Source organism: Leopardus geoffroyi, chromosome D3 (genome assembly GCF_018350155.1).
Source record: "Leopardus geoffroyi isolate Oge1 chromosome D3, O.geoffroyi_Oge1_pat1.0, whole genome shotgun sequence".
NCBI classification, from domain to species: domain Eukaryota; kingdom Metazoa; phylum Chordata; class Mammalia; order Carnivora; family Felidae; genus Leopardus; species Leopardus geoffroyi.
Window position 1 is genome coordinate 8,334,321 of NC_059339.1, and position 24,956 is coordinate 8,359,276.

Consider the following 24,956-nt stretch of genomic DNA (forward strand, 5'->3'; position numbering starts at 1 on the left):
CTTCTCTTTCTTAGTTTATTTCCTTGTTGTAATAGAGAATGTTCCTGAAAAGGGGGGACTGGGGAGGTACATTTTTGAGAAACTTGCTTGTTTAAAACTGTCTTTATTCCATCTTCATATACATAACTGATAGTTTGACTGAATGATGAATTCCAGTTGAACATCTTTTTCCCCGAGAATTTTGAAGGCATTGTTCTGTTGTCTTCTAGTATTCGTTGTTGCTGTCTGAGGCTGTTTCGATTCCCAGCCCTTTGATGTGACCTTTTATTGTTATTATTGTTGTTATTTTACCTCTCTTGAAACTTTTGGGATTCTCTCTCTACCTCTGATTTTCTAAATTTTTAAGATTATGGGCTTAAATGTAACTCTTTTCTTCTTTCATTGAGCTGGGCATTCTATTGGCCATTTTAATTTAGAATCTTATTTTATATCCTTCAGTTCTGGGAGATTTTCTTGTATTATTTCTACTCTTTTAAAAAAAAATTCTCTTCAGGGTGTCTGGGTGGCTCAGTTGGTTAAGTGTCTGACTTCAGCTCAGGTCATGGGTTCGAGCCACTTGTTGGGCTCTGTGCTGACAGCTCAGAGCCTGAAGCCTGCTTCAGATTCTGTGTTTCCTTGTCTCTCTGCCCCTACCCTGCTTATTCTCTGTCTCTCAAAAATAAATAAACATTAAAAAATATTTTTTAAAATTTCTGTTCTGTTCTAGAACTCATTAGTTACAGTTGGAGTCTTCTATATCGATTCTTTAATGTTTACTTTCAAAATGTTTAATTAAAAAAATGTTAAGTAAGAGTAGGTGACAATATGTGTGTGTTGTGTTATATGCGAAGAGTAAAGAATAATGAGATCATGAACATATATACACTTAACACTCAGCTTTAAAAAAAGAAACTGTGTGGCTCCTGTGTGCCTCTTCTTTATCCCATTCAATTCCCACCCCTCTCAGAGGTAACCACCATCTCAAGTTAGGTATTTGTCATTCTCTGACTTTTCTTTACTGTTTGACCACACATTTGTATCCCTAAATGATATATTGTTTAGTTTTCCTAAGCAATACTAATGGAAGCCCTTCTCTGTATATTCTGTAACTTGCTTGTTTTGCTCTACATTATTTCTTGAACTTATAATTGTTTACTTCCAGTATATAAATATAAATATATAGAGATATATAAAATTGAATCTACAACAATTCATTGTGGCTTATTTTCCAGTTTTGTTTTTTTTTTTTTTTTTTTTGCTATTGCAGTGTTTCTGTCAAAATTCTTATGTATGTCTCCCATGGCTGTGAACAGAGTTTCTCCAAGGCAGTGTTTCTTACCTTTTTTCACAACATGACACTTAAAAAAATTTGATCATTGTTTAGCATACTGAGATAAAAGGACAAGGCTGCTTATAGCTGAGGGTGACTGGCTTGGGAGTTCTTTATAGTATCTTACCCAGCTGCTGCAAAATCTTAGTGGATAAATGCCTTGACACACACTTGATATTTGTGCCACATGACTGCAGTGGAACATAGAGCATGCCCCACTTATGAAGCCCTGCTCTGGAGCGGTACCATTCACAGAGTTGTCTGAAGACCAGTTCTAGTCCACAAACTGTTAGTTACTAATCCATGGCCATGTAAGTTGAGCAGAAACATTTAGAAACATTTATAGTAATGTGATATTTTTATTATTTTAGAAAAGTGTCCACTCTACAAATGATTAGAAATTTTAAAAACTGCTCCATCACCATAGATAAATTTGAAATGCCCTGCCATTCATGGAGTGGAGTTGGTGGGGCATAGGGTGAACACAATGTCAAGTTAAGTAGATACAAAATGTTTTCCAAACTGTTGCTCTAAATTAGAAATCCCCCACTCCAGTGGTGTCCCACTTCCTCCTCATCTTCACCAACACTTAGTATTGAAGGACTTACTTTTGCTAATTTGGTGGATGTTAAAATAGTATATTAATGTGGTTTTAATTTGTATGACTGATTTGATTACTAATGAGACTGAGCATCTTTTATTGTGTTTAGTGGCCATCTTGGGTTTCTCCTCTGCTAAAAGTCTATTCAAGTATTTTATCCTGTTTTTCTACTGAATTTGTCTTTCACTTACTGATTTATAGGTTTAATTTATATATTTTGGATACAAATCCTTTATTGGTTTAATGTGTTACAAAAATGCTCTCCCAAATTGTGATTTATATCCTTAATCTCTTAATATATATTTCGATGAATGAATGTTCTTGATTTTAGCCAAGTTGAGTTAATCAATCATCTATTTTCAGTTTGTGCATTTTGTGTCTTGTTTAAGAAATCCTTTCCTGTGGTGCCTGGGTGGTGGCTCAGTTGGTTGAGTGTCTGACTCTTGATCTCAGCTCAGGTCATGATCCCAGGGTCATGGTATTGAGCTCCATGCTATCTGTGCTATATGCGCTAAGTGTGGAGCCTGCGTAAGATTCTCTCTCTCTCTCTCTCTCTCTCTCTCTCTCTCTCTCTCTTTCTCTCTCTCTTTCTCTCTCTCTCTCTCTCCCTTTCCCTCTCTCTCTCTCCCTTTCCCTCTCTCTCTCTCCCTTTCCCTCTCCCTCTCCCCCTCCATCCGTTTGCACACATGCATGCTCTCACTCTGAATATCAAAAAAAAGTGTTTCCTATCTCAAAATTATAGTGATATTTTCCTATATTCCAGAAGAATTTTAGTTTCGTCTTTCACATTTAAGTCTGTAATCCAGTAGGAATGGATTTTTATATGTTATGAAGCAAAGGGCCCATTAATTGAAAGTCCATTCTTTTCCCTCAAATTTTCCACAGCAGCAATCTACATAAACAAAATCCCTTTGAGAGCTTAAATAATTTAAAAAATATATAAAGGGTTTCTGAGACCAAAAAGTTTGAGAATCACTGTTACAGATCCACAAGAAAAAATTAAAAGCTCCAATAAATAGGCAAAGCAATCTTGAAAAAGAAAACCAAAGCTGGAGGCATCACATTCCCAGACTTCAAGATGTATTACAAAATTGTAATCATCAAGACAGTATCGTACTGGCACAAAAATAGACACTCAGATCAATGGAACAGAATAGAGAACCCAGAAATGGACCGAGAAACATATGACCAACTAATCTTTGACAAAACAGGAGAGAATATCCAGTGGAATACAGTCTCTTCAGCGAGTGGTGCTGGGAAAACTGGACAGTGACATGCAGAAAAATGAACCTGGACCACTTTCTTACACCATACACAAAAATAAACTCAAAATGGATGAAAGATCTAAAGATAAGACAGGAAGCCATCAAAATCCTAGAGGAGAAAGGAGGCAGAAACCTCTTTGACCTCGGCTGCAGCAACTTCTTACTCAACACATCTCCGGAGGCAAGGGAAACAAAAGCAAAAATGAACTACTGGGACCTCATCAAAATAAAGAGTTTCTGCACAGTGAAGGAAACAATCAGCAAAACTAAAAGGCAACGAACGGAATGGGAGAAGATATTTGCAAATGACATACCAGATAAAGGGTTAGTATTCAGAATCCATAGAGAACTTACCAAACTCAACACCCAAAAGACAAATCATCCAGTGAAGAAATGGGCAAAAGACACAAATAGACACTTCTCCAAAGAAGACATCCAGATGGCCAACCGACACATGAAAAAATGCTCAACATCATTCATCATCTGGGAAATACAAATCAAAACCACATTGAGATACCCCCTCACACCTGTCAGAATGGCTAATATTAACAACTCAGGCAACAACAGATGTTGATGAGGATGCAGACAAAGAGGATCTCTTTTGCACTGCTGGTGGGAATGCAAACTGGTACAGCCACTCTGGAAAACAGTATGGAGGTTCCTCAAAAAAATAAAAATAGAACTACCCTACGACCCAGCAATTGCACTACTAGGTATTTATCCAAGGGATACAGATGTGCTGTTTTGAAGGAGCACATGCACCCCAATGTTTATAGCAGCACTATCAATAATAGCCAAAGTATGGAAAGAGCCCCAATGTCCATCGATGGATGGATGGATAAAGAAGATGTGGGGTGTGTGTGTGTGTGTGTGTGTGTGTGTGTGTGTGTGTGTGTGTAATGGAGTATTACTCAGCAATCAAAAAAAATGAAATCTTGCCATTTGCAACTACGTGGATGGAACTAGAGGGTATTATGCTGAGCAAAATTAGTCAGAGAAAGACAAATATCATATGACGTCACTCATATGAGGACTTTAAGATATAAAACAGATGAACATAAGGGAAGGGAAGCAATATAAAAACAGGGAGGGGGACAAAACAGAAGAGACTCTTAAATATAGAGTACAAAGAGAGAGTTGCTGGAGGGGTTGTGGGAAGGGGGATGGGCTAAATGGGTAAGGGACTTAAGGAATCTACTCCTGAAATCATTGTTGTACCATATGCTAACTAACTTGGATATAAATTATAAAAAAAAAATAAATTATAGAAAAAAACTCCAATAAAAAAGTGGGCCAAAGGCAAATAATTTTTTTAATCCCCACGGATGAATAATGAACATGACAAAAAAGTGAGTTTCCTTAATAAATGCAGATAAAAAGTAAAATACCATTTTAATTATCAAACTGACAATTATTAAAAGTACTATAAATAGCCTTTGAAGGGCAGTTTGGCAAAATCTATCAAAATCCTACTTCCTTCTTACCGTTTCTGAAAATATGTCCTATAGAAATTATTAAGAATGTGTCTGAAGATTTAGCTTCAATATATTCATCCGGGTTTTTTGTGATAGTTTGAAAATTCAGAAATAATCTAAAATCCAAATGATAGAAAAAATGTCCAATGGAAGAAAAACATGGATAATGTATTTTATTTCCTCTAATTCATCCAGAGTAGTGGGTCCCTTACAGTGCTTTGATGGCCACCTATTGCTTAATTGTACATAACCATCATTAATCTGGCCAAAACTACCCTTCCCTTACTTAGGTAGTCTGTCCAGTGAATGTCAAATAGTAACCAATCAGCATAGAGCACATTGAGTAATTGGTGGGTTTGTTCTTCCACCAAAAATATTTATAGCTTTTAGCTTTTAAAAATAATTCTGGAGCACAGCAAGATAAAGAAGGGAAAAATTGGCCTAGATTACAGAAGATAGCAGATGAATAGGGTTGATTTCACTTTGGGCACTTTGCCCAGGACACTTTTAATAGAACATATAGTTACTCTAGGGATTCTGAGTCTGTGGTTATGGCAGGCTTACACGTTTATTCTTTAAAAGGAAAAATTGCAAGTTATTAGACTCTAGGTACATTGGTATGACTTAAATTTTTAAACCATTCCTGTAATCCAGCTATTGATAATTTGCTGTGTGTGGGCTGGATTCCTTACCATTAAAACTAAATCATGGATAGAAAAATATTTTGAACTTCCTTCCTCTAAAACACAGTGGGTTCTTCATTTCTTTCAGAGTTTAAGTCAAGTTTAAAAAGTCTAAACTAGGAGTTAGAAGGTTATTTTTTTTTAAGTATATTTATTCTGAGAGAAATAGAGTATGTGTGTGAGCAGGGGAGGGACAGAGAGAGAGAGGGAGAGAGAGAGAATCCCAAGCAGGCTCCACGCTGACAGTGTGCAGCCCAGTGCAGGGCTCACACTGGAAATGTGAGATCAAAAGTCAAGACGCCTAACCAGCTGAGCCACCCAGACGCCCCTAGGAGGTTATGTTTTTGTGAAGAATTTTTAATCTTACTATTTTTGAGGACTTTCTTTGTGTACTGAAAAATCAATCAAGTCTTCAAAGAAAAAATCACCTAAATGTTAGAAATGTTGTGCTTCCTATTTTATACCTTACAATTTAGAATTATTGCCCTCATGTTTAGCCTTATAAATTAGAAGGAAAAATACCAACATGGTAGTAGAGCTTAGTAGGATAGTAGAGTAGGATAATGGCTTTGAGTGAATTTTATCCTTTTTTCTGTTTTCCAAAATTTCAGTAATTCATGACTTTTATTATTTGTAAAATTATTTATCACTCTCCTCTCAAGTTAGCCTTTAGAAGGACTGAGTATTAAAAAGGCTAAGATTCTAGGGGTGCCTGAGTGGCTCAGTTGGTTAAGCATCCAACTTCGGCTCAGGTCGTGATCTCGCAGTTCGTGAGTTCGAGCCCCGCATTGGGCTCTGGGCTGACAGTTCAGAGCCTGGAGCCTGCTTCAGATTCTGTCACCTTCTCTTTCTGCCCCTCCCCCGCTCATGCACTTTGTCTACCTCAAATATAAACATTAAAATTAAAAAAAAATAAAAAGGCTAAGACTCTTAAAGAATTATCTTGTGTTAGGTAAAATGGGAGCTTACTTTTGTTTTGAAGTAATGTGCTTAAATATAACGGGCCAAATTCTTAGTTGGAATTTTTCGAAAAATGTAGTTGATAAAAGGATAAAGCAGGAAGAAAAATTATTTTATGTAGTAAGAGAATCTGAAAATTATTAGTATAATGGTACATAAGAGGAAGTAATTTTTTTTTAAGTATTATGTTCTGTTTCAGAAATACCAGAAATTTCTCACATTTGCTTCTGGTATTTGCTTCGTATATCAAGCAATACTTTTAATGAGCCAGAATCTTTACACCTGCTGTTTCCTCTACCTGGAATGCTCTTTGCCTCTTCCTCCTTCCTCTAACAACACACTCTTACTTCTTCAGTCTTGGCTCAAATGTAATTATTTTGGGAAGCTTGCCATAATCCACTTCCCCTAAATCCCAATGCCCACCTGTCCTACCTTCATCCCAACCCAGGTTAAACTCCTGTTATTTATTCTCAGGACACCTTCATAATGTTCAACCATGGTTGTAAACATCAGTTCAATGTTTGTTTTCACCACTATTTCCTTAAGCTTGGTGAGGGCAGAACTTCTGAGTATCTTGTTTAGAGTTGTATTCTCAATGTCTGGCACAGTGCCTAATACATGATAGTTAGTAAATAGAGCTTATCAAATGAATCCCTGTAAGTACTATTCATTTTCATTTGCTTTTTCCAAACTATAGTTGGTATTACTTAATAGTGGGGATCTTTCCGCTAGAGTAGTTATAACTTTATACCTTTGGTATAAAGGTCGGTAGATAGCTGAATTAAGCAACTGTAAATTCCCACTAACCTGGAATATTCTTAGCTTTTTAAGGTTTGGGATGGGCTTCATTCCAATGTCTCAGATGCTTCTTAGTGTATACGGTCACAGTACACTTCTTTAAATGATAAATAGTAGCTATAGGTTTTGACTATTCTGATTGGCCATATTAATCTTAATAGATGCAGTGCTTCCAAAATAGTACAGTATGCAAGAGATATCATGGTAAGATCACAGCCAGAATTGGTTTCCTACTTTTTCTCCTCCTCCTCCTCCTCCTCCTCCTCCTTTTTTAACCTTTTTTTTTAATAGGGTTGAGTTTCTAGTTTTTTAAACCCTTATTTGTAAAGCCCCAAATGAACAGCTTTTACATAAGGATTTACAACATTTAGATGGGTCCAAAAATTAAAACCTACACAAAATATTTTAATTGAGCAGTTAGTCTTTCCAAGTTTTCTAATGAAACTAAGTTATTATATACTCGTGACACAAATGTTAGAGAGTAGAAAATAAAATGTTTCTAATACATTGAAGTTACTATATTTAGCAACTACTTTTATATTCATGTTACATATTGTGTTCTTTTATAGTTCAAACGATATGTCAGTAAACTTCGAAGCAAGAGTACAGTTTTCAAAAAGAAGCATCAAATAATAGCTGAATTTAAAGCTGAATTCGGCCTCTTGCAGAGGACAGAAGAACTTCTTAAGCAACGGCATGAAAATATTCAACATCAACTGGTAATACAATATTATCTGGAGTGCTAGAAATACAAATGCCAGGAGGTTTATAGGTTGTACCTGTATACTGAGGTCATTGTTTTTACTGAAAACATCATAAAATTATTAATTTTCTCTGATTAATTATAGAGATGTCATATAAGCTGATTCATTTATTTTTTTAATGTTTATTTATTTTTGAGAGAGAGAGACACAGAGCATGAGCAGGGGCAGGGCAGAGAGGGAAGGAGACACAGAATCGGAAGCAGGCTCTAGGCTCGGAGCTGTCAGCACAGAGCCGGATGCAGGACTTGAATTCTCGAACTGTGAGATCATGACCTGAGCCAAAGTCAGCCACTTAACCTACTGAGCCACCCAGGCACCCCAATTCATTTATTTTTTTAGTGTAGCCGTAAGCACTAACTTTTTCATGTGTGCTGACATTGGGGTAATTAATAGAAGCTGAATTCCAAATACATCTTTCTAGTTAATATGAGAAAAATTATCATACCAAGAAGAGTGACTATAAAACATTTATTTATCATGGCCTGTTGGGCAGAAGTTTCTAAGCAGCCACTCACATGGAGCTTTGAAAAGAAATATCCGGGAAAGGTACCATATGGAAGTTTGCCTGCAGGCTTGCTCCTTATGTATTTGTGCCTTGGTTGTCATAAAAGAGTTAAGTCCAGAGCAGTCCCTCTAATAGCAAAGCTGTTCTCATTATGGACACCAGTTCCTCAGAGTTTTCTTGATTTGAGTTTTTTTGTCTTTTCACCCATGGGGAATTATTTCATCAGGTTGTTGGTTTACTAGCTAGCAATAATCTGGTGGAAGTAAACGAAGTTTCAACCAGTCATGGTTAAGCTGGCAATATGAACTTTCTGTCTCATGCTGTTAAATGGTGTTTGGTTCTAGGCAACTTAAGATAGAAAATTCACTATGTAGCAGACATGGATTCTAATGACACTTCTTCCCAAATTGATAGGTAGTTAATTGTGTTTCTGTTCACTTCAAAATATTTTCAAATTTCCATTATGATTTCTTTGATCTATAGATTATTGCTTAAAACTAAACATTTTCTAGTTACCTTTCTGTTATTGATTTCTACCTTATTTCCACTGTGACCAGAGAACATTCTGTGTGATTTTAGTCCTTCAAGATTTGTTGAGTGTTTCATTATGGTCCAGCAAATGGTCTATTTTGGTCATCGTGCCAGCGCAGTTGAGAAGAATGTATATTCTGCAGTTTGTTGGGAATGGTGTTCTCTATATGTCAATTCAGTCAAGCGTGTTAACCATGATAGTCAAATCTTCCATATTCCTACTGATATTTTTGTTTTCTTGTCCCATTAGTTATTGAGAGAGGTGTGTTAAAATCTCTATGATTATTGCTTTGTCTGCTTTCCTTTAAATCCATCAGTTTTTTCTTTACATTTTTTCTTAAGTTGGGTTCCCTAGAAGCAGAGCCTGAGAAGGCAGTACTCTGTACAAGTGATTTATTGAGGGAGGGAGTGCCTTCAGAAGAAGGGGAATGAGGAGAGCAGATAGGACAGCAGAAAAGAGCCAAGCAAGGATGTAGTCCTGACTAGACAGCTTCATTTTGATTCTGTGAGGAGCTTTGGAGCATAAATTGCAGCATGAAATTGATTCCATCTTGAGGCAAGGGGGCTGGCCTTTTATACCCCTGTATCAGTCAGTCATTGGCTGTGGCACAGTGTAACCTCCTAGCCCAATGAGGCGGCACTCTCTGGAGAAGGGGCACCTGTGAACCTTTAGCAGCCAGTAACTTTCATGGCAGCTTGCAGACAAGGTCTGAGTGAGGCACCAACAACATCCATTACAATCTACCCCTTACAATGTTGGGATCTACCTGTTTTTCGTGTTAAACTCACTCCATTTAGGTATAGCTTCTACAGGATTCTGACTGGTCACGATTTCTAGGAAAATTTGTAGGAGGAGGGTTAATTGGACAAATGAAAACTCCCATTGCTACATTTGGTCCCAAGGACATAATAATAATCAACATCTCCTTCCTTTACCATCCATTCTACATTTCCCTCATGTTTGGCTAGCACCTCCACTGGTCTAAATGATTTATTTGTGGAATGACCCAGTCCCTCATCTTTAAGAGGTGCACGTAATCATGACCTTATCAGGCTGTGGTTGCTGTCTTTACTTATTTACTGTTAAAACCGGGCATGGGAGTACCAAGATATGCCCTAATGGATCATCTGACTGCTGAACATATTCCTATCTGTCCTTATTATATAGCAGCTTATGTATAGCATTATGATGTCCTGCCAATATAATAACTCCTTTATTTGTCTGCTGGTCTATGAGTATGAGGAGCCCAAGTGACGAAATGGTAGCCAAAGCATTAAGTTTAAAGGCCTTTTATTGCACCTTCTGGTAAAAGCATATGCACTCTGGAAACCAGAAAATCTGCACCTACAGAGCCTAAAGGTGCCAAGAAAGGAAATATAATTCCCTAAGTGGATAAGTTGGCATCCTGGTAAGTGGTGACACTCATACTTTCATTCTGTGGCTCTAAGACCAATATATTCCTTGTTTGCAACACAGCACCAAATGGTGGGCATTGGTCTAAAATGTACATTCCATCCTGAAGAATAGAGCTCATCCTCAAAGGCCATCAACTCTAAGCTGACACCTTAGCTGTACCTTCAACCAGCCTATCAGGCTATTAGCTTCCTGGATGGTATGAGTATGTGACACAGAGACTGAATCCCATGGTCATGTGTCCCCCACCATATCTCCTTTGCCATAAAGAAGATTCCACATCAGTGGAAGATTCCACATCAGTGGATCAAATACTCTGAGCCCTTGGATATTGATGCTGGCTACAGCACTGTGGGCAATAAAAGCAAATCCTTACTCAGAATATGGGTCAGTCCAAGTCAGGATGAAATGTTGCCCTTTTTAAGGCAGAAAGATGATTGGTTTCCTCAAGGTATGATTATATCTAGAGCTCAGGATTGGTCTCTCTATTATTGCCAGGTCAGACATTTGGCAGTGGGCGTAGCTAGATGGGCATTGGTGAGGGAGCCCATGCTATTTGGCCCTTGCTTAGCCTCCATCTCTGTCAACATAGCCATTCTGTTCATGAGCCCATTGTCTAAGCACTGGGTGGCCAATAACAGAGGCTGGCTGATATCTACTGGCCAAATCATCCTTTCCACTTGGTTGTTTAGTGTCACTTCTGCTGTGGACATTCTCTAGTGGCCATTAGCTTGTGATCAAAAGATCTTCATACTTAGTGTGTTGCGCCCATAGGTCTATCTGCATGCCCCTTCCCCAGACCTCCCAATCTTCCAGTCCTGGCACCTTGCTTCTTCCAGGCCCCTGGCCAATAAGCTCAGCCACTTGCCACTTGGCCAGAGGATACAGGATTATCTAGGGGTTCAAGGTTCTCAAGTGAGTCTTGGCAGGTATTCCGTTCCAGACTCAGCACCCTTTCTCAGAGTCCTGACTTTAGCATAGAATATATTCAGTTTTCTCTGAAGTTTTGCCCTGCTAACAATTAAATTGTGTGCCTGGTTTTCAGCTCCCTCTGACCTTCAGCCATAGGAAATGAGGCTTTCTTTGAAGTTCCTAAGAAGGTTCTCTAACCTTATCACTTTACTTTAAATTACTGATTAATATATTTGAGCCTGTCATTTTATCTCTTCAACTATACCTAGAGCTTAGCCACCCCAATTCTATAGTCCTTATAGTTATTATTTCTCCATGCTTCTCAAACACAAGCAACATTGTACCAGCTAGTATAGTGCATCCCTGTGACAATTCAAGAAGCAGACACCAAGATGTACAAGAGATTTGTTGGAGGAGATACATAAGAAAGGTAAAGGCAAGAGAGCCAAGAGGAGGCAGGGAAAATCATTAGGCCTTAATATAAGTGTGACATCCATGAAGGGATAGAGAAGGAAGGACGGTTATGTAGGAAGAGCCTCAGACTGCAGCACAGTTTGGGGAAAGTTTGGAATGAGGGAGATTCCTGAACTAGTCACCCACGAGAGGAGCCCCCTGTCAGGCAGGAATGGGCCAGCACTAGTACCATTGCCATCCTCAGTCATTGCTAGGAGCACCCTAGGAGAAACATGGGTGTGGTAAGAACATGATGGTGGATCCAGAGGGGCAGCGGTTATGGCTATCAGTCCAATCTGTTCTTCTCGGCAGGCTCTCCTGAAGGAGATCTGAGCAGTCCATTCTCATGGCCACCACTGTCACCTTACACATATACTCTGCCTCAGTTCACCACAAGTCTTAGCAATTGCACTGCTATAACATGTATGGGACTAACAATATTCAACCTGCCACCAGTGATGGAGCCCTTGGTTCCATTCAGCCAGTGAGTAATGCCACTCTAGAAGCCCATTCTTAGAGTTTGATCAGGTTCTCTAGAAGGAGAGAAACAAGAAGTCTTGCTCTTCATATGATTAATGCAGAGAATGCTCTTAGGAGAAAGGAAGTGAAGGAACCCGAATGAAGCAATGAGGCAGAGTGGATTCATTTGGAGCCCAGTTTCCGTCTGATCCCATGAGGAGCCCTGGAGCACAAATTGCATCATAAAGTTGGTCTCATTTTTAGGCAAGAAAACTACCCTTTTGTACCTCACTGTCAGTCATTTGCTGTGGACTGTCACTACCACCCAGGAGGTGGTATGATACAGTTCCTGTTCAGCCAATCGCATACTTTGAAGAAGGGGTAGCTGTAAGCCATAAATAGCCAACAGCTATTCTCACAAAGCTATGGGATTAGGTACCCTGACCCGGTAAGCAAATCAGGACAGAGCCCCCACTGCAAATATACTGAGATTATGTTATTAGTCCATATAAATCTAGTATCATTATCTTCCTGATAAATTGGCCCTTTGATAATTAGGAAATACCCTTTTTTTTTTTATCTCTCATAATAGCCTTCGCCTTAATATATACTTATCTGTTATTAATACAGCCACACAAACTTTCATTTAGTTAATGTTTAAAAGACATATATCTTTTGCATCCTTTCAACCTTTCTCCATCTTTGTAATTATTGTATATTTTTTGTAAGAAATATATAGTTAGCTTTTTATTTTTGTACAGCGTGGCCATCTTTGCCTTTTACTTGAGGTATTTAATCTCTTTACATTTAATGTAATTACTGATTTTTTTCAACATTTTCTATTTGTTCCATCAGTTCTTCACTCTTTTTTCTCCTTTCTTCCCTTCTTCTGCATTACTCAAATACTTGTATCTTCCATGTTTCCCCTCTTTTAGCTTACTGGTTATAGCTTCTTTTCGTTATCCCTGTTATTTCTTAGTGCATAAGCCAGAAACTATAACATGCACCTCTGACTAATTACAGTCTTCCCTGTTTTACTATATTGGGGGCAATGTAAGAAACTTATGACACTTTTGCTGTATTTATCTCTTCCTCATATTATGTGCTATTGTGGATATATATTTTTAAATTCTATATATAATGTAAATCCCACATGATATTATTATATTTAATATTATTCTAGATTTATCTACCTGTTTACTCTTTTCATGGCTTTTTCCTTCCAGCACCATCATTATTCTATTGGGATCTCGTTTTCAGTATTTCACTTAGTGTAGGTCTGCTGGTGATAAGTCCACTCAATTCTTGCTTTTCTTAAAACATCTTTATTGTACCCTTATTTTGAAGCACATTTTCACCAAATATAGAATTCTTGGGTGGCAATTACTTTCTTTCAGCACTTTGAAGATTTAATTCCATTGGCTTCTGGCTTCCATTGTTTCTTGTGTGTGTGTGTGTGTGTGTGTGTGTGTGTGTGTGTGTGTGTTTAAGGTAGTGTGTTATTCTCTGTTTGCTAAGATTTTTTTTTTTTTCTGTCTTTGGCTTTTCAGCAGTTTTAACTGTGATTTTCCTAGGTTTTCTTTTTTTATTCATCTGGCTTGGGGTCTGTAAGGCTTATTAGAAGTGTGGCCTTAATGTCTTTTGTCAGTTTTTGAAAAGTCCTCAGCAAGTAGCATTTCTTTAAATATTATAGTCTCATTCTCTTCTCCCTTCTGTGAGCTACAATTACAGTTACATGTATGTTAGGCTTTTTCACTATTTACCATATTCATTATGGGTTGTATGTTTTGCTTTCTTTTTTCCATTATTTTTTTCTCTCTGTGACTTAATCTGAATTTTTTTTTTGCTGTGCTCTCTTTTAATTCATTAATCTTACTTTTTTTGTTGTGTCCAATCTGCTATGTAATCTGGGTATTGAATTCTGAATATCAGGTATTATGTTTCTCTGTTCTAGAATTTCCATTTGATTCCATTTGATAGATTTCAGTTATTTGTTTTTTTTAATATGAAATTTATTGTCAAAATGGTTTCCATACAACACCCAGTGCTCATCCCAACATGTGCCCTCCTCAATGCCAGTTATTTGTAACATTCTCCAACTTTTTATTTATTGTCTTGAGTATAATAATTGCAGCTATTTTATTTTATTTTATTTTTAATTTTTAATGTTTATTTATTTTTGAGACAGAGAGAGACAGAGCATGAGCAGGGGAGGGTCAGAGAGAGAGGGAGACACAGAATCTAAAACAGGCTCTGGGCTCCGAGCTGTCAGCACAGAGCCCGACACGGGGCTCGAACTCACGGACCATGAGATCATGACCTGAGCTGAAGTCGTATGCTCAACCGACTGAGCCACCCAGGCGCCCCAATTGCAGCTATTTTAAATGTCCTATCTAATAAATTTATCTGGGTGTCTGTTTCTATTATCTGTATTTTTCTCTTGATTTTCAGACATTTGTTTCTGTTCCTTTGCTAACCTAGTACTTTTTTATTGAACATCAGCCTCTGGAAACATTTCTTTCCTTAAAGAGCATTTGATGTTTTTTTTCCTCATAGATCATCTAGATCCAGTTTTGTTAGTGCTGATATTTTTCAGTTTTCTCTTATTCCTAAGATTCAGCCCTTATACCTGTGGCAAAAACTCTATTCCCAGGAAGTAACCCTTACTTCTAGGGCCTAGCTCTTATTCCTAGGTTATAACCCTTAGTCCTAAAGTGTAGCCCTTCTGGGGTTTCAACTGATAGTCTGAAGCAACATACTTTGACAAGTCCTGAATTCCTACCTCTGTCTGCCTGGCACTATGAGATACTGAAAACTTTGCCCAGCTTTTTAGTCACCTATCTACCGATTTTCACTTGGTTTTGGGGAGTCTTACTTTCCTTGCACACAGCTTAGGATTTGGTAATGCCCAAAGAGAAAATTGCATACGGAATCTTGGGCTAATGCTTTGTAGTTCCTACTCCTCCTTTCTTAGGGATTTCAATCTTATTGTCAGCCCCCAATCCCAACTCTTCCATTCCCTCTCTCCTTGTCTTTCTTTCCTTTTGGTTCTTCCATCCTCTTTTGAATCCTCTCCAGTCAGGTCTTCACACCCACCATCTTACCAAAATTTCTCTTGTCAGGATCACCAATACCTTCACACTGCTAAACCCAGTGAGCAATTCTTAGTTCTTTTCCTACTTGGCCTGTTAGCAGTGTTTGACATAGTTGATCACTCCCTCTTCCTTTACTTATCTTCTAATACACTACACTCTCCTGGTTTTTCTCCTTTACTAGCACTCCTGTTTCTACTCCATGGCTGATTTCTTTGCATTTCTCCAAGGTCTAAATATTGGAGTCACCAGGCTTAGCCCTTGGATTTCTTCTCTAGTTTCACTCCCTTGGTGATCTTATCCTGTTTATGGCTTTAAAGACCTTCTTTATGCAGACAACTCACAAATTGATATCTCTAGCCTAGATTTCTCCTCAAATGTCAGTCTTGTACTTATAACATCTTGACCTCTCTATTGGGTATCTGCTAGATATTTCAAGTTTTTAACATGTCCAAAACTAAATTTCTTATCTTCATTATTCCCTCAAATCTGGTCTTATCAAGTCTTTCTCATTTCAATACATGGCAGCTCCATCCTCTCAGTTCTGCAGGCCAGAAACCTTAGTCATTCTTTACCCCTCATTTTCCCTCACACCTCACAGCTAATCTGTCATAATATTTTTTTGGATTTATCTCTAAAATATGTACACAACCACTTCTCGTTACCTCTACCGCCACCATCTGATTCATGCTACCATTGTCTCTAACCTAAATTACTGGAGTAGTCTTCTAACTGGCTTCCTTTGTCCCTCTATAGTTTGATCTCAGCACAGATGTTAAAGTGGTCTTTTAAAAATTCCTTTACTCTGAGCCACCCGACAAGCCTCCCATCTCATTTAAAATAAGTCCAAGCTCTTTCATTGGCCTAAAAATAAAGTAACCATATAATTTATCATCTAAAGTAGGACACTTTTGAGAATGCAAAGGACAACAGACATTAACTGAGACTGTTCCAGCAAGCCATCTGAGTCCCGTATGATCCCTCCCCAACCCCACCTCATTCTCACTCAGTTTTCAGCTCACCAGTCTCCTGGATATTTCTTGGAAGGGACAGGTTTGCTCCTACCTCATGTCTTTTGCCCTTACCAATCCCCTGGATATCTGTATGACTTGCTCCCTCCCTTCATTCAGGCTTTGCTTAGATGTCATCTTCTCAGGAAGACCTCTAACCACCCTGTTATTTAAGATTCCAGCCCCACTCTCACCTCACACTATATGTATTTTACTTGTCTACATATTGCTTGTTTACTCTCACTAGAAGTAAGCTCTGTGAGGGAGGTTTTTTTTTTTATGTTTTGTTTTGTTTTGTTTTGTTTTACCTGTTTTGTTACAAGTGTTTTCCCATATGGTTTGCAGCCTTAATAACTGACATTTTATTTTATCTATCTATCTGGTGCTTAGAACTATGCTCAGCACATTTAGGTATCTAATAAATATTGGATGGCTGAATGAATGCAAGTATATTGGTCACTTGAGAATTCATTCAGTCACCAAGTATTTATTGAGTGCTAAAATTAGAAATACTATGCACCCGAAGATACCAAAGCAAAATTTAGCCTAAGTTTATAACATACAACAGTATGTAATTATTGTTGAAGTCAATAAAAATTACTCTTTAGCATTGTAAGCTAATTTATTTGTAACTTTATTGCTATGTATTAAGTCTGTATACTACTTACAGAATCATCAAGGTTTTGACACCCATTTTGTAGACCCCAATTTTGACACCTATTTTTATTCTTTACTTTTAGCGAACTATTGAAGAGAAAAAGGGCATATCTGGATATAGTTACACTCAGGAAGAGCTGGAAAGGGTATCTGCACTGAAGAGTGAAGTCGACGAAATGAAAGGCCGAACGCTAGATGACATGTCTGAAATGGTGATTATGCTTTTTTATAGTTTTTTTTTTTTTATTGTATAGCTAGAGGCAGATATTTTTGTGTTTTGTTTTCAATGAAACACTGAAATTTTCATTTCTGCACATTGTTTACCTTATATTCCTTCATCTCTCTTTATCAGTCTCTTTTGAGTGTTTCCATTTTAGTAAGTTGTTCAACTTGTAATAATTTAGGCACTTTGCAGGGTTTTTTCCCAAAGAAACACGATAGGGTTATTAAATACCCTATAGAATTAGGTATTGAAATGCCTGCCTTATCTTGTGGTTTTGAAGTGTGTAAAAGTTCTATAACATTAAAGAAATACTTAAGATAAAAAATAAGTTTTCCCAAATCATACCACCCTGACTAATAAAACTATTTCATTTTTGTGTTTTTCCTTCCTATCTGTGCTTATTTGGAGCTGCTACTCAGCCTGAATGAACTGATGCCGCTTTAGCAGGCATTAAAATGTTGAAATCTTTCCTTCCTTACTAGAAGGAAATGACTGTTGCCTCAAACTCTCAGAGTACCCACTTCCACCTGACTTTTCCACATTGGCTACTTGCCCAGAACCCTCTGGATCTCACTACTGTCTAACCCCTAAAAAGATTAATGATTAACACAGCAGAGACCTTCAATACTCTGTTAATCCCCATGCTTGGTGTCCATTTTGATTGGTCATTACTTATATCATTTGGGTTATTAAGTATTTTGAATATCACTTCCTCATGTTTCGTATATACTCTATAACCTACATAATTACATTTTTTTTACATAATACAACATGATTGTAGTTGTATTTAGGCAACTTTATAATTTGTTTTCATTATTCAGTGTTAGATTACAAGTATTTTCCCATATAGTTTGCAACCTTAGTAATTGACATTTTATTTTATTGTATTTTATTGTATTATATTGTATTGTATTGTATTTTTGAGAGAGAGAGAGAGCATGTGTGCACACAAGCAGGGGAGGGGCAGAGGGAGAAAGAGAATCTCAAGCAAGCTCCATGCCCAGCACAGAGTCTGATGTGGGCCTCAATCTCACAAACCATGAGATCGTGACCTGAGCTGAAATCAAGAGTCAGATGCTTTAACCGACTGAGCCACCCAAGTGCCCCAATAATTGACATTTTATTTATTTTTAAAAAGTTTATTTATTTTTGAGAGAGAGAGTGCAAATGGGGGAGGGGCAGAGAGGGGGGAGACAGAGGATCTGAAACGGGTTGTGAGCTGACATCAGCGAGCCCCATATGGGGCTCAAACTCATAAACCATGAGATCATGACCTGAGCTGAAGTTGGACAGTCAAATAACTGAGCATGCCCCAATAATTAACATTTTAAATAATTAAATGCTGGGCTCCTGGGTGGCTCAGTCAGTTAAATGTCCGACTTTAGCTCAGGTCATGATCTCATGGTTCATGAGTTTGAGCCCCATTGGGCTCTTTGCTGTCAGCACAGAGCCTGCGTCAGATCCTCTGCTGCCCTCTCTTTCCACCCTTCCCCCACTTGCACGCGTACGCACACTCTCTCTCAAAAATAAAAAACATTAAAAAAAATTTTTTTTAAGTTAAATGCTGTTCCATATTACCAAATCAACATTTACTAAATCATTTTCCCATTGTTTGATGTTGAAATAATTTAGTCTTTTTACTCTTTTAAATAACACTTTAATAAATATATTTATGCATGTAGGTTTTTTGCTCTTTTGAATTCTTGTTTTAGATGTCATGTATTTTATTTAAATGACAGGTAAAAAAACTGAATTCACTGGTGTCTGAAAAGAAGTCAGCTCTAGCCCCAGTTATAAAAGAACTACGACAGTTGCGTCAGAAATGTCAAGTAAGTGAATCTGATTGTGCGATACTTTTAGCACCTGATCTTGTTAAGATGTGCTGGTTATAATCCTGAATATTTTACTTGAGTAATTTATAGAAAACAAACGATGATGATGATGATGATTATGATTCCACAAAAGAGTAATAACATGAACTTTGAAGTTTTTTATTTAATTTATGCTATTTGTTTTGTCAAATTATCGGGGGGAGGGGAGAGAGAAGGAGAAGGAATTTAAGCCGAAATCACAAGTGCAGCTAGATTAAATTTTTACTTTAAATCTGATGCATGTCAGAGCTATAAATATGAAGTCACGTTCTTCTGTGGCCAGGTAAAAGCTCAGAGTCTGCCAGCAAGTGGTGACAAGTTAACTTTAGATTAATGGACTTGCTTAGCTGGGGAACAGGGCCAGGGGCAAACTACGATAGCTTGTGATAAGTGATGGAATACCATTACTTGGAAGCTAATTCTAACCACTGCTTTGAAGCTAAACTGTTAGAAGGTAAATGCCCTCCGCAAATCCAGATCAGATGGCCTCCGCCATCTGACATTAGCAGTTGTTATTTTATCACTCTCTGTGTAGTAATTTTAGGTTTGAATGTGGGTTGTACTGCATGTGCCTGAGTGTGGAACTATAAAATTCTTCACGAATGCCATCCATCAGAGCACAGTGAAAAATCACATGGACTTTGAAATCAGATAGACATCGTTTCCTTTTTATAGAAAACGCCATGGAGTCTGAGACAGGTTTAGTGACTTATCCAAATAGACAAATAGGCAGTGAGAGAGTTGGGGCTTGACTCCAGCATCTGTATTATCATATTTCAAATCTCCTGCTCATTCCATTACACATCGCTGCCATCACAAAAGAAGTGAGAGACAAGTCCCTATTCTCTCGAGTTCATACACTCATAGGTGAGATGAGACAAACGTGAAGAAATTCAAGAAAGACAAAAGATAAGCCAACTTAAGAAAAATATAGAAAAGAGGTACTTGACTGGCTCAGTCGGTGGAGCATCTGACTCTTGATCTCAGCATTGTGAGTTCAAGCCCTACTTTGGGCATAGAGCTTACTTAAGAAGGAAGGAAGGAAGGACGGACGGAAGGAAGAAGGAAGGAAATATATAATCAGAATCAAAATTGATAAGAGAAAGCAAATGATGTGATTGTTAGGAAGGAAAAGTTTCAGAAAGGAGGTTTTTGAGCAAAATTTTGAGATTGAGGACATCAAGAATTGTTTTCATGGTTACATTCTAATCCATTGATTTTCTTAAAGCTTTTCTTGAGTAAGCAACTTAGAAACCAAAGGGACTGGTTATGTGCATTTCTAGTGATGATAAAATTTCTCCCTAATAGTAAGCTAATAAATCTATTTGTAAATAATTCTTTTATTAAATTCATTTATATATTTTTTCATTTATATATTAAATGAGTTTTATTGAAAGGATATTAAGGACAGTAAAGAAAAAGTGCTGTTATGGAATTCTAAGGATCAGAAACTTAATCTGTCTGGAACAGGTACAGGTACCATAACCTGTACTCTTTATTGTTCATCTTACATGCTAAGACCTTCCTCTCTACATATTTTATGTTGAAATTTCACTAACTGTGCTATTTTCTTTGCATTTTCTAATTCAAATTCCTGGTGCAGCTCTTCTCTTTTGGGGGCAGTTTTTCATGCCCAACTATCTCATAGACTATTGGCTATCCTCAGGTCAGGTCAGGGGTCCATTCTTAGTCCAGCCAGCTATGCTTGTAAGGACAGGATGAGAAGAAAGGAGGGTAATATGGTACCAAGTATGGCTACCTAGAGAATTTTCCCTCTGGAGAGGCTATAGATATGTCAGTACTTTAATTGACATCTTTTAATTCACCACCTGTTATCCTATTTGTAACAGCTGAACAGTGTTCATCTTTGCATTTCAGCCTTGTCTTCTCATATATACTTTTTTACATGGTTGGAATTTTAGTATATACTGCACTTAGTTTAAGGTTCTATTCAGACAGTGTAGATAGAATGATTAAGAACATGCACTACAGAATCAGGCAGACCCTGGATAACCTTGGGTAAATGACTTTATTCCTATAAACTTTAGTTTCCTCATCTGTAAACTAGTCTCTTTGTAACAGGGTGGTTGTAAAGACTAAATGAAATAATGCATATAATGACTAATGCAACAATGACTAATACATAAGAACTTTTGAAAAAGTATTTATCTGTCATGCCTGGGTGGTTCAGTTGGTTAAGTGTCCGACTCTTAATTTCAGCTCAGGTCATGCATGACCTGGTGGTTCATGAGATCAAACCCCACATCAGGCTCTGTGCTGACATCGTGGAGCCTGCTGGGATTCCCTCTCTAAATAAATAGATAAATAAATATTTTTAAGGTGTTTATTATTATAATTATTAAAGAGACTTTTAAATTTTTTTTTTTCAACGTTTATTTATTTTTGGGACAGAGAGAGACAGAGCATGAACGGGGGAGGGGCAGAGAGAGAGAGGGAGACACAGAATCGGAAACAGGCTCCAGGCTCTGAGCCGTCAGCCCAGAGCCTGACGCGGGGCTCAAACTCACGGACCGCGAGATCGTGACCTGGCTGAAGTCGGACGCTTAACCGACTGCGCCACCCAGGCGCCCCTAAAGAGACTTTTAAAAGAAGGGATAGTATTTATTGCTTTTCAACCAAATTGTTTTCTGAGTAAACTATATACCAGATCTTAAATCCTGTAAAGTCATGTATTATAATAATGTAACCAAACCTGAAACTCATTTTCATGTGATTTAACTCAATTTCTCTGTATGTGACAGACTGTCTACCACTCCCATCACAAAGAAATGTACCCCTCTTACCACCAGTCCCAAATAATACAACTCTCCAGTTCTTTCCATATCATCAAGTCAGAGGGGTACCTAAGCCACATCAACATTTTCATCTCTGTCTTCTGCCGTGTTGAAAAGGCACTCTGCTAAGGACAAATACTGCATGATTCCACTTACATGAGGTACCCAGAGTAGTCACATTCACAGACACAGAGTAGAATGGTGGCTGTGGGGCCATAGCGAATAGGAAATTAAGTGTTTAATGGGGACAGAGTTTCAGTGTGGGAAGATGAAAAGAGATCTGGAGATGGAAGGTGGTGACGCCTGCACGACAATGTGAATGTATTTAATGCCACTTAAAAATGGTTTCAGTGGTGGGGCACGTGGGTGGCTCAGTCAGTTAAGCATCTGACTTTGGCTTAGGTCATGATCTCACAGCTTGTGAGTTCGAGCCCTACATCGGGCTCTGTGCTGACAGCTTGGAGCCTGGAGCCTGCTTCAGATTCTGTGTTTCCCTCTCTCTCTCTGCCTCACACTCTGTCTCTCTGTCTCTCAAAAAATAAACATTAAAAAAAATTTTTTTAATATTAAAAAAATGGTTTCAGGAGTAATTTTTATTTTATGTATATTTTTACCTCAATAAAAAAATCTTTTAGGGGCGCCTGGTAGCTCAGTGGGTTAAGTGTCCCACTTTGGCTCAGGTCATGATCTAACGGTTTGTGAGTTCGAGCCCTGCGTCGGGCTCTGTGATGACAGCTCAGAACCTCGAGCTTGCTCCCAATTGTGTGTCTCCCTCTCTCTCTGCCCCTTCCTCCCTCCCTCCCTCTCTCTTTCTGTCTCTCTCAAAAATAAATAAACATTAAAAATTATCTAAAAAAATCTTTTAAAAGGGGACAGGACTTGCCTGTTTGCGTTAGCTGTTGGGTTTGTTTTTTGTTTTTTTTCCCAGTGGTTGAGTTCATTGTATTTGGTGAGTGTCTGATGCTCATTTTGCTTATCTCCATATGTCAGTCTCCTGCATCCATGTATAGTTCTACTTTTATCCAGAAACCTTTTGTGATAAAAAGTATACTAAAAAAAAGAGGCTAGCCAAGTCATTGATTGTAAGCTCTTTTCAAATCTTAACTGAAATTCTTAATTGTTCTCTACTTTAAATATTATTTGGGTTTTTTTTTAGAAGAAAGCATTTTTCTTCTATTTTTTTAAATGTTTATTTATTTTTGAGAGAGAGTGAGGGAGAGAGTGCAAGAGGGGCAGGGGGAAAGAGAGGGAGATACAGAATCCAAAGCAGGCTCCAGGCTCTGAGCTGTCAGTACAGAGCCTGACACAGGGCCCAAACTCACCACCTGTAAGATCATGACCTGAGCCGAAGTCGGACACTTAACTGACTGACCACCCAGGTGCCCTGAATATTATTCATTTTTAACTTGCATGTACTTACCACTCAAAACTACATAAATGTATTGTTAAAGTGCAGGACTACTTGAAAATACTTTATACTTCTTGCTTTAATGGGCAGCTCTGAAATATTTAGGAAACTTTATAGTGAATTGTTTATAGTGAACATTTCCTTTCTATTGTACTTGTATGTTCTAAATTTGAATAATAACAACTGTTTGAAAACTAGAGCACTACAACTCCAGATGTATAACTTACATTTATCTAAATCTTTTATAATCACCTAGAATGAGAATAGCATCTTGAAAAGTGTTATGTTTATTTTCTTAGGAGTAGTTCTATAAATTACATGTAATTAAATGCCATAATACATAAAATTGCTAATATAATGGAAGAGCTAAAATGCTCATTTTAGAGTATAAAATCTGACAATTATTGATTTCACTGAGATATTTCTCATTGATCCCTTTTTCTTATAAAAGTAAAAACATGTTCTTGGTAAGAATTCAAACTGAAATTCTATACCCATTAAAAACAGACCATTCACCAAGAAGCTTTAAATGATACATTTGAAAAGCTTGATCTGATGAATACATGGAGAACCCAGTACTCAACAAATGGAAAATACATTCTTTTTAAGATCAAGTCACCAAAAAAAATTAGATTGGCCTCTGATCTCTCCATGGCCACACTTAACCCTGGAAGACAGTAAAGCAGTATACTTTAAAAAGGGGAAGAATAGAAATTATCTCTCTCTCTACACTCCCCAGAAGTAAAACAGATCCTTATGCGTTTTCCAGAAATTTCCTGAGAACTAATGAATGGATAATTATTTATTGGTTGCCTAAAGTTTGTTCTACTCTCCAGAAAGACAAAGGCTTTTTTTGGTGGTGGCAGACAGAATTAAATTCTGACTGATAATTAAGAACAAAACATCTGCTTCCTTTTGTTTGCATTTGCCTACTGTACTTTTGCCCATCTTTTGCTTTTAACTTTTTATTTATTTTTTTTAATTTGTTTTTAATGTGTATTTTTTTGAAGGAGAGAGAGAGACAGAGTGTCAGTGGGGGAGGGGCAGACAGAGAGGGAGACACAGAATCCAAAGCAGACTCCAGGCTCCGAGCTGTCAGCACAGAGCCCCACGTGGGGCTGGAACTCAAAAACCGTGAGATTGTGACCTGAGCCGAAGTCAGACACCCAACTGACAGCCACCCAGGCGCCCCTGCTTTTAACTTTTTAAAAATTATCTTGTTGTAGGTGTCTCTGAATAGGTCTTGAATTGGGTTTTGGTATGCGATATAATCTGAAGGGTTTGTTTTAATAAGTAAGTTTAGACCCTTTAACTTTATTGATATGCAGACATATTTGATCTTAGTACATGTTATGTGTAGCTTTTGATTTTTTTTAAGTTTATTTATTTTGAGAGAGGCAGAGAGCGAGCAGGGGAGGTACAGAAAGAGAGGAGGAGAGAGAATCCGAAGCGGGCTCTGTGCTGACAGCAGAGAGCCGGACATGGGGCTCGAGAGAGAACCGCGAGATCATGACTGAGCTGAAGTCAGACGCTTAACCGACTGAGCCACCCAGGTGTCCATAGCTTTTGATTTTAAAGCCCCCCCAAAAAACCTGGGGTTTGTTTTGTTTTGTTTTGTTTTCATTTTCTCTCTCGTTTTTTTCTCCTTGTCCCTCTCCCTCATCCTCCCTGTATGTGTTTCTGGCTTGTGGTTTTGGTCTGGTGGTGATATTTGTAACTCTACCATTAATCATCCATATCTATAGGTATTATCTATTAATCCCCACTGTGA

At 37.8% G+C, this 24,956-nt stretch overlaps 1 protein-coding gene across 15 annotated transcripts in view; it reads left to right on the forward strand.

Moving 5' to 3' along the window:
- The window catches only part of IFT81 (intraflagellar transport 81), a 228,095-nt gene that overhangs the window by 142,832 nt on the left and 60,307 nt on the right, over positions 1–24,956 (forward strand). For 14 of the 15 annotated variants that reach the window (XR_006707758.1, XR_006707759.1, XR_006707760.1 and 11 more), the window contains 3 exons: positions 7,661–7,810; positions 16,972–17,100; positions 18,851–18,940. Coding sequence is in view for 9 of the 15 variants with exons in the window: in XM_045458743.1 (XP_045314699.1) it covers positions 7,661–7,810; positions 16,972–17,100; positions 18,851–18,940 (369 nt within the window). In the remaining 6 variants the exon portion in view is untranslated. The remainder of the gene's footprint in view (positions 1–7,660; positions 7,811–16,971; positions 17,101–18,850; positions 18,941–24,956) is intronic. The other variant, XM_045458750.1, reaches the window with a different exon arrangement.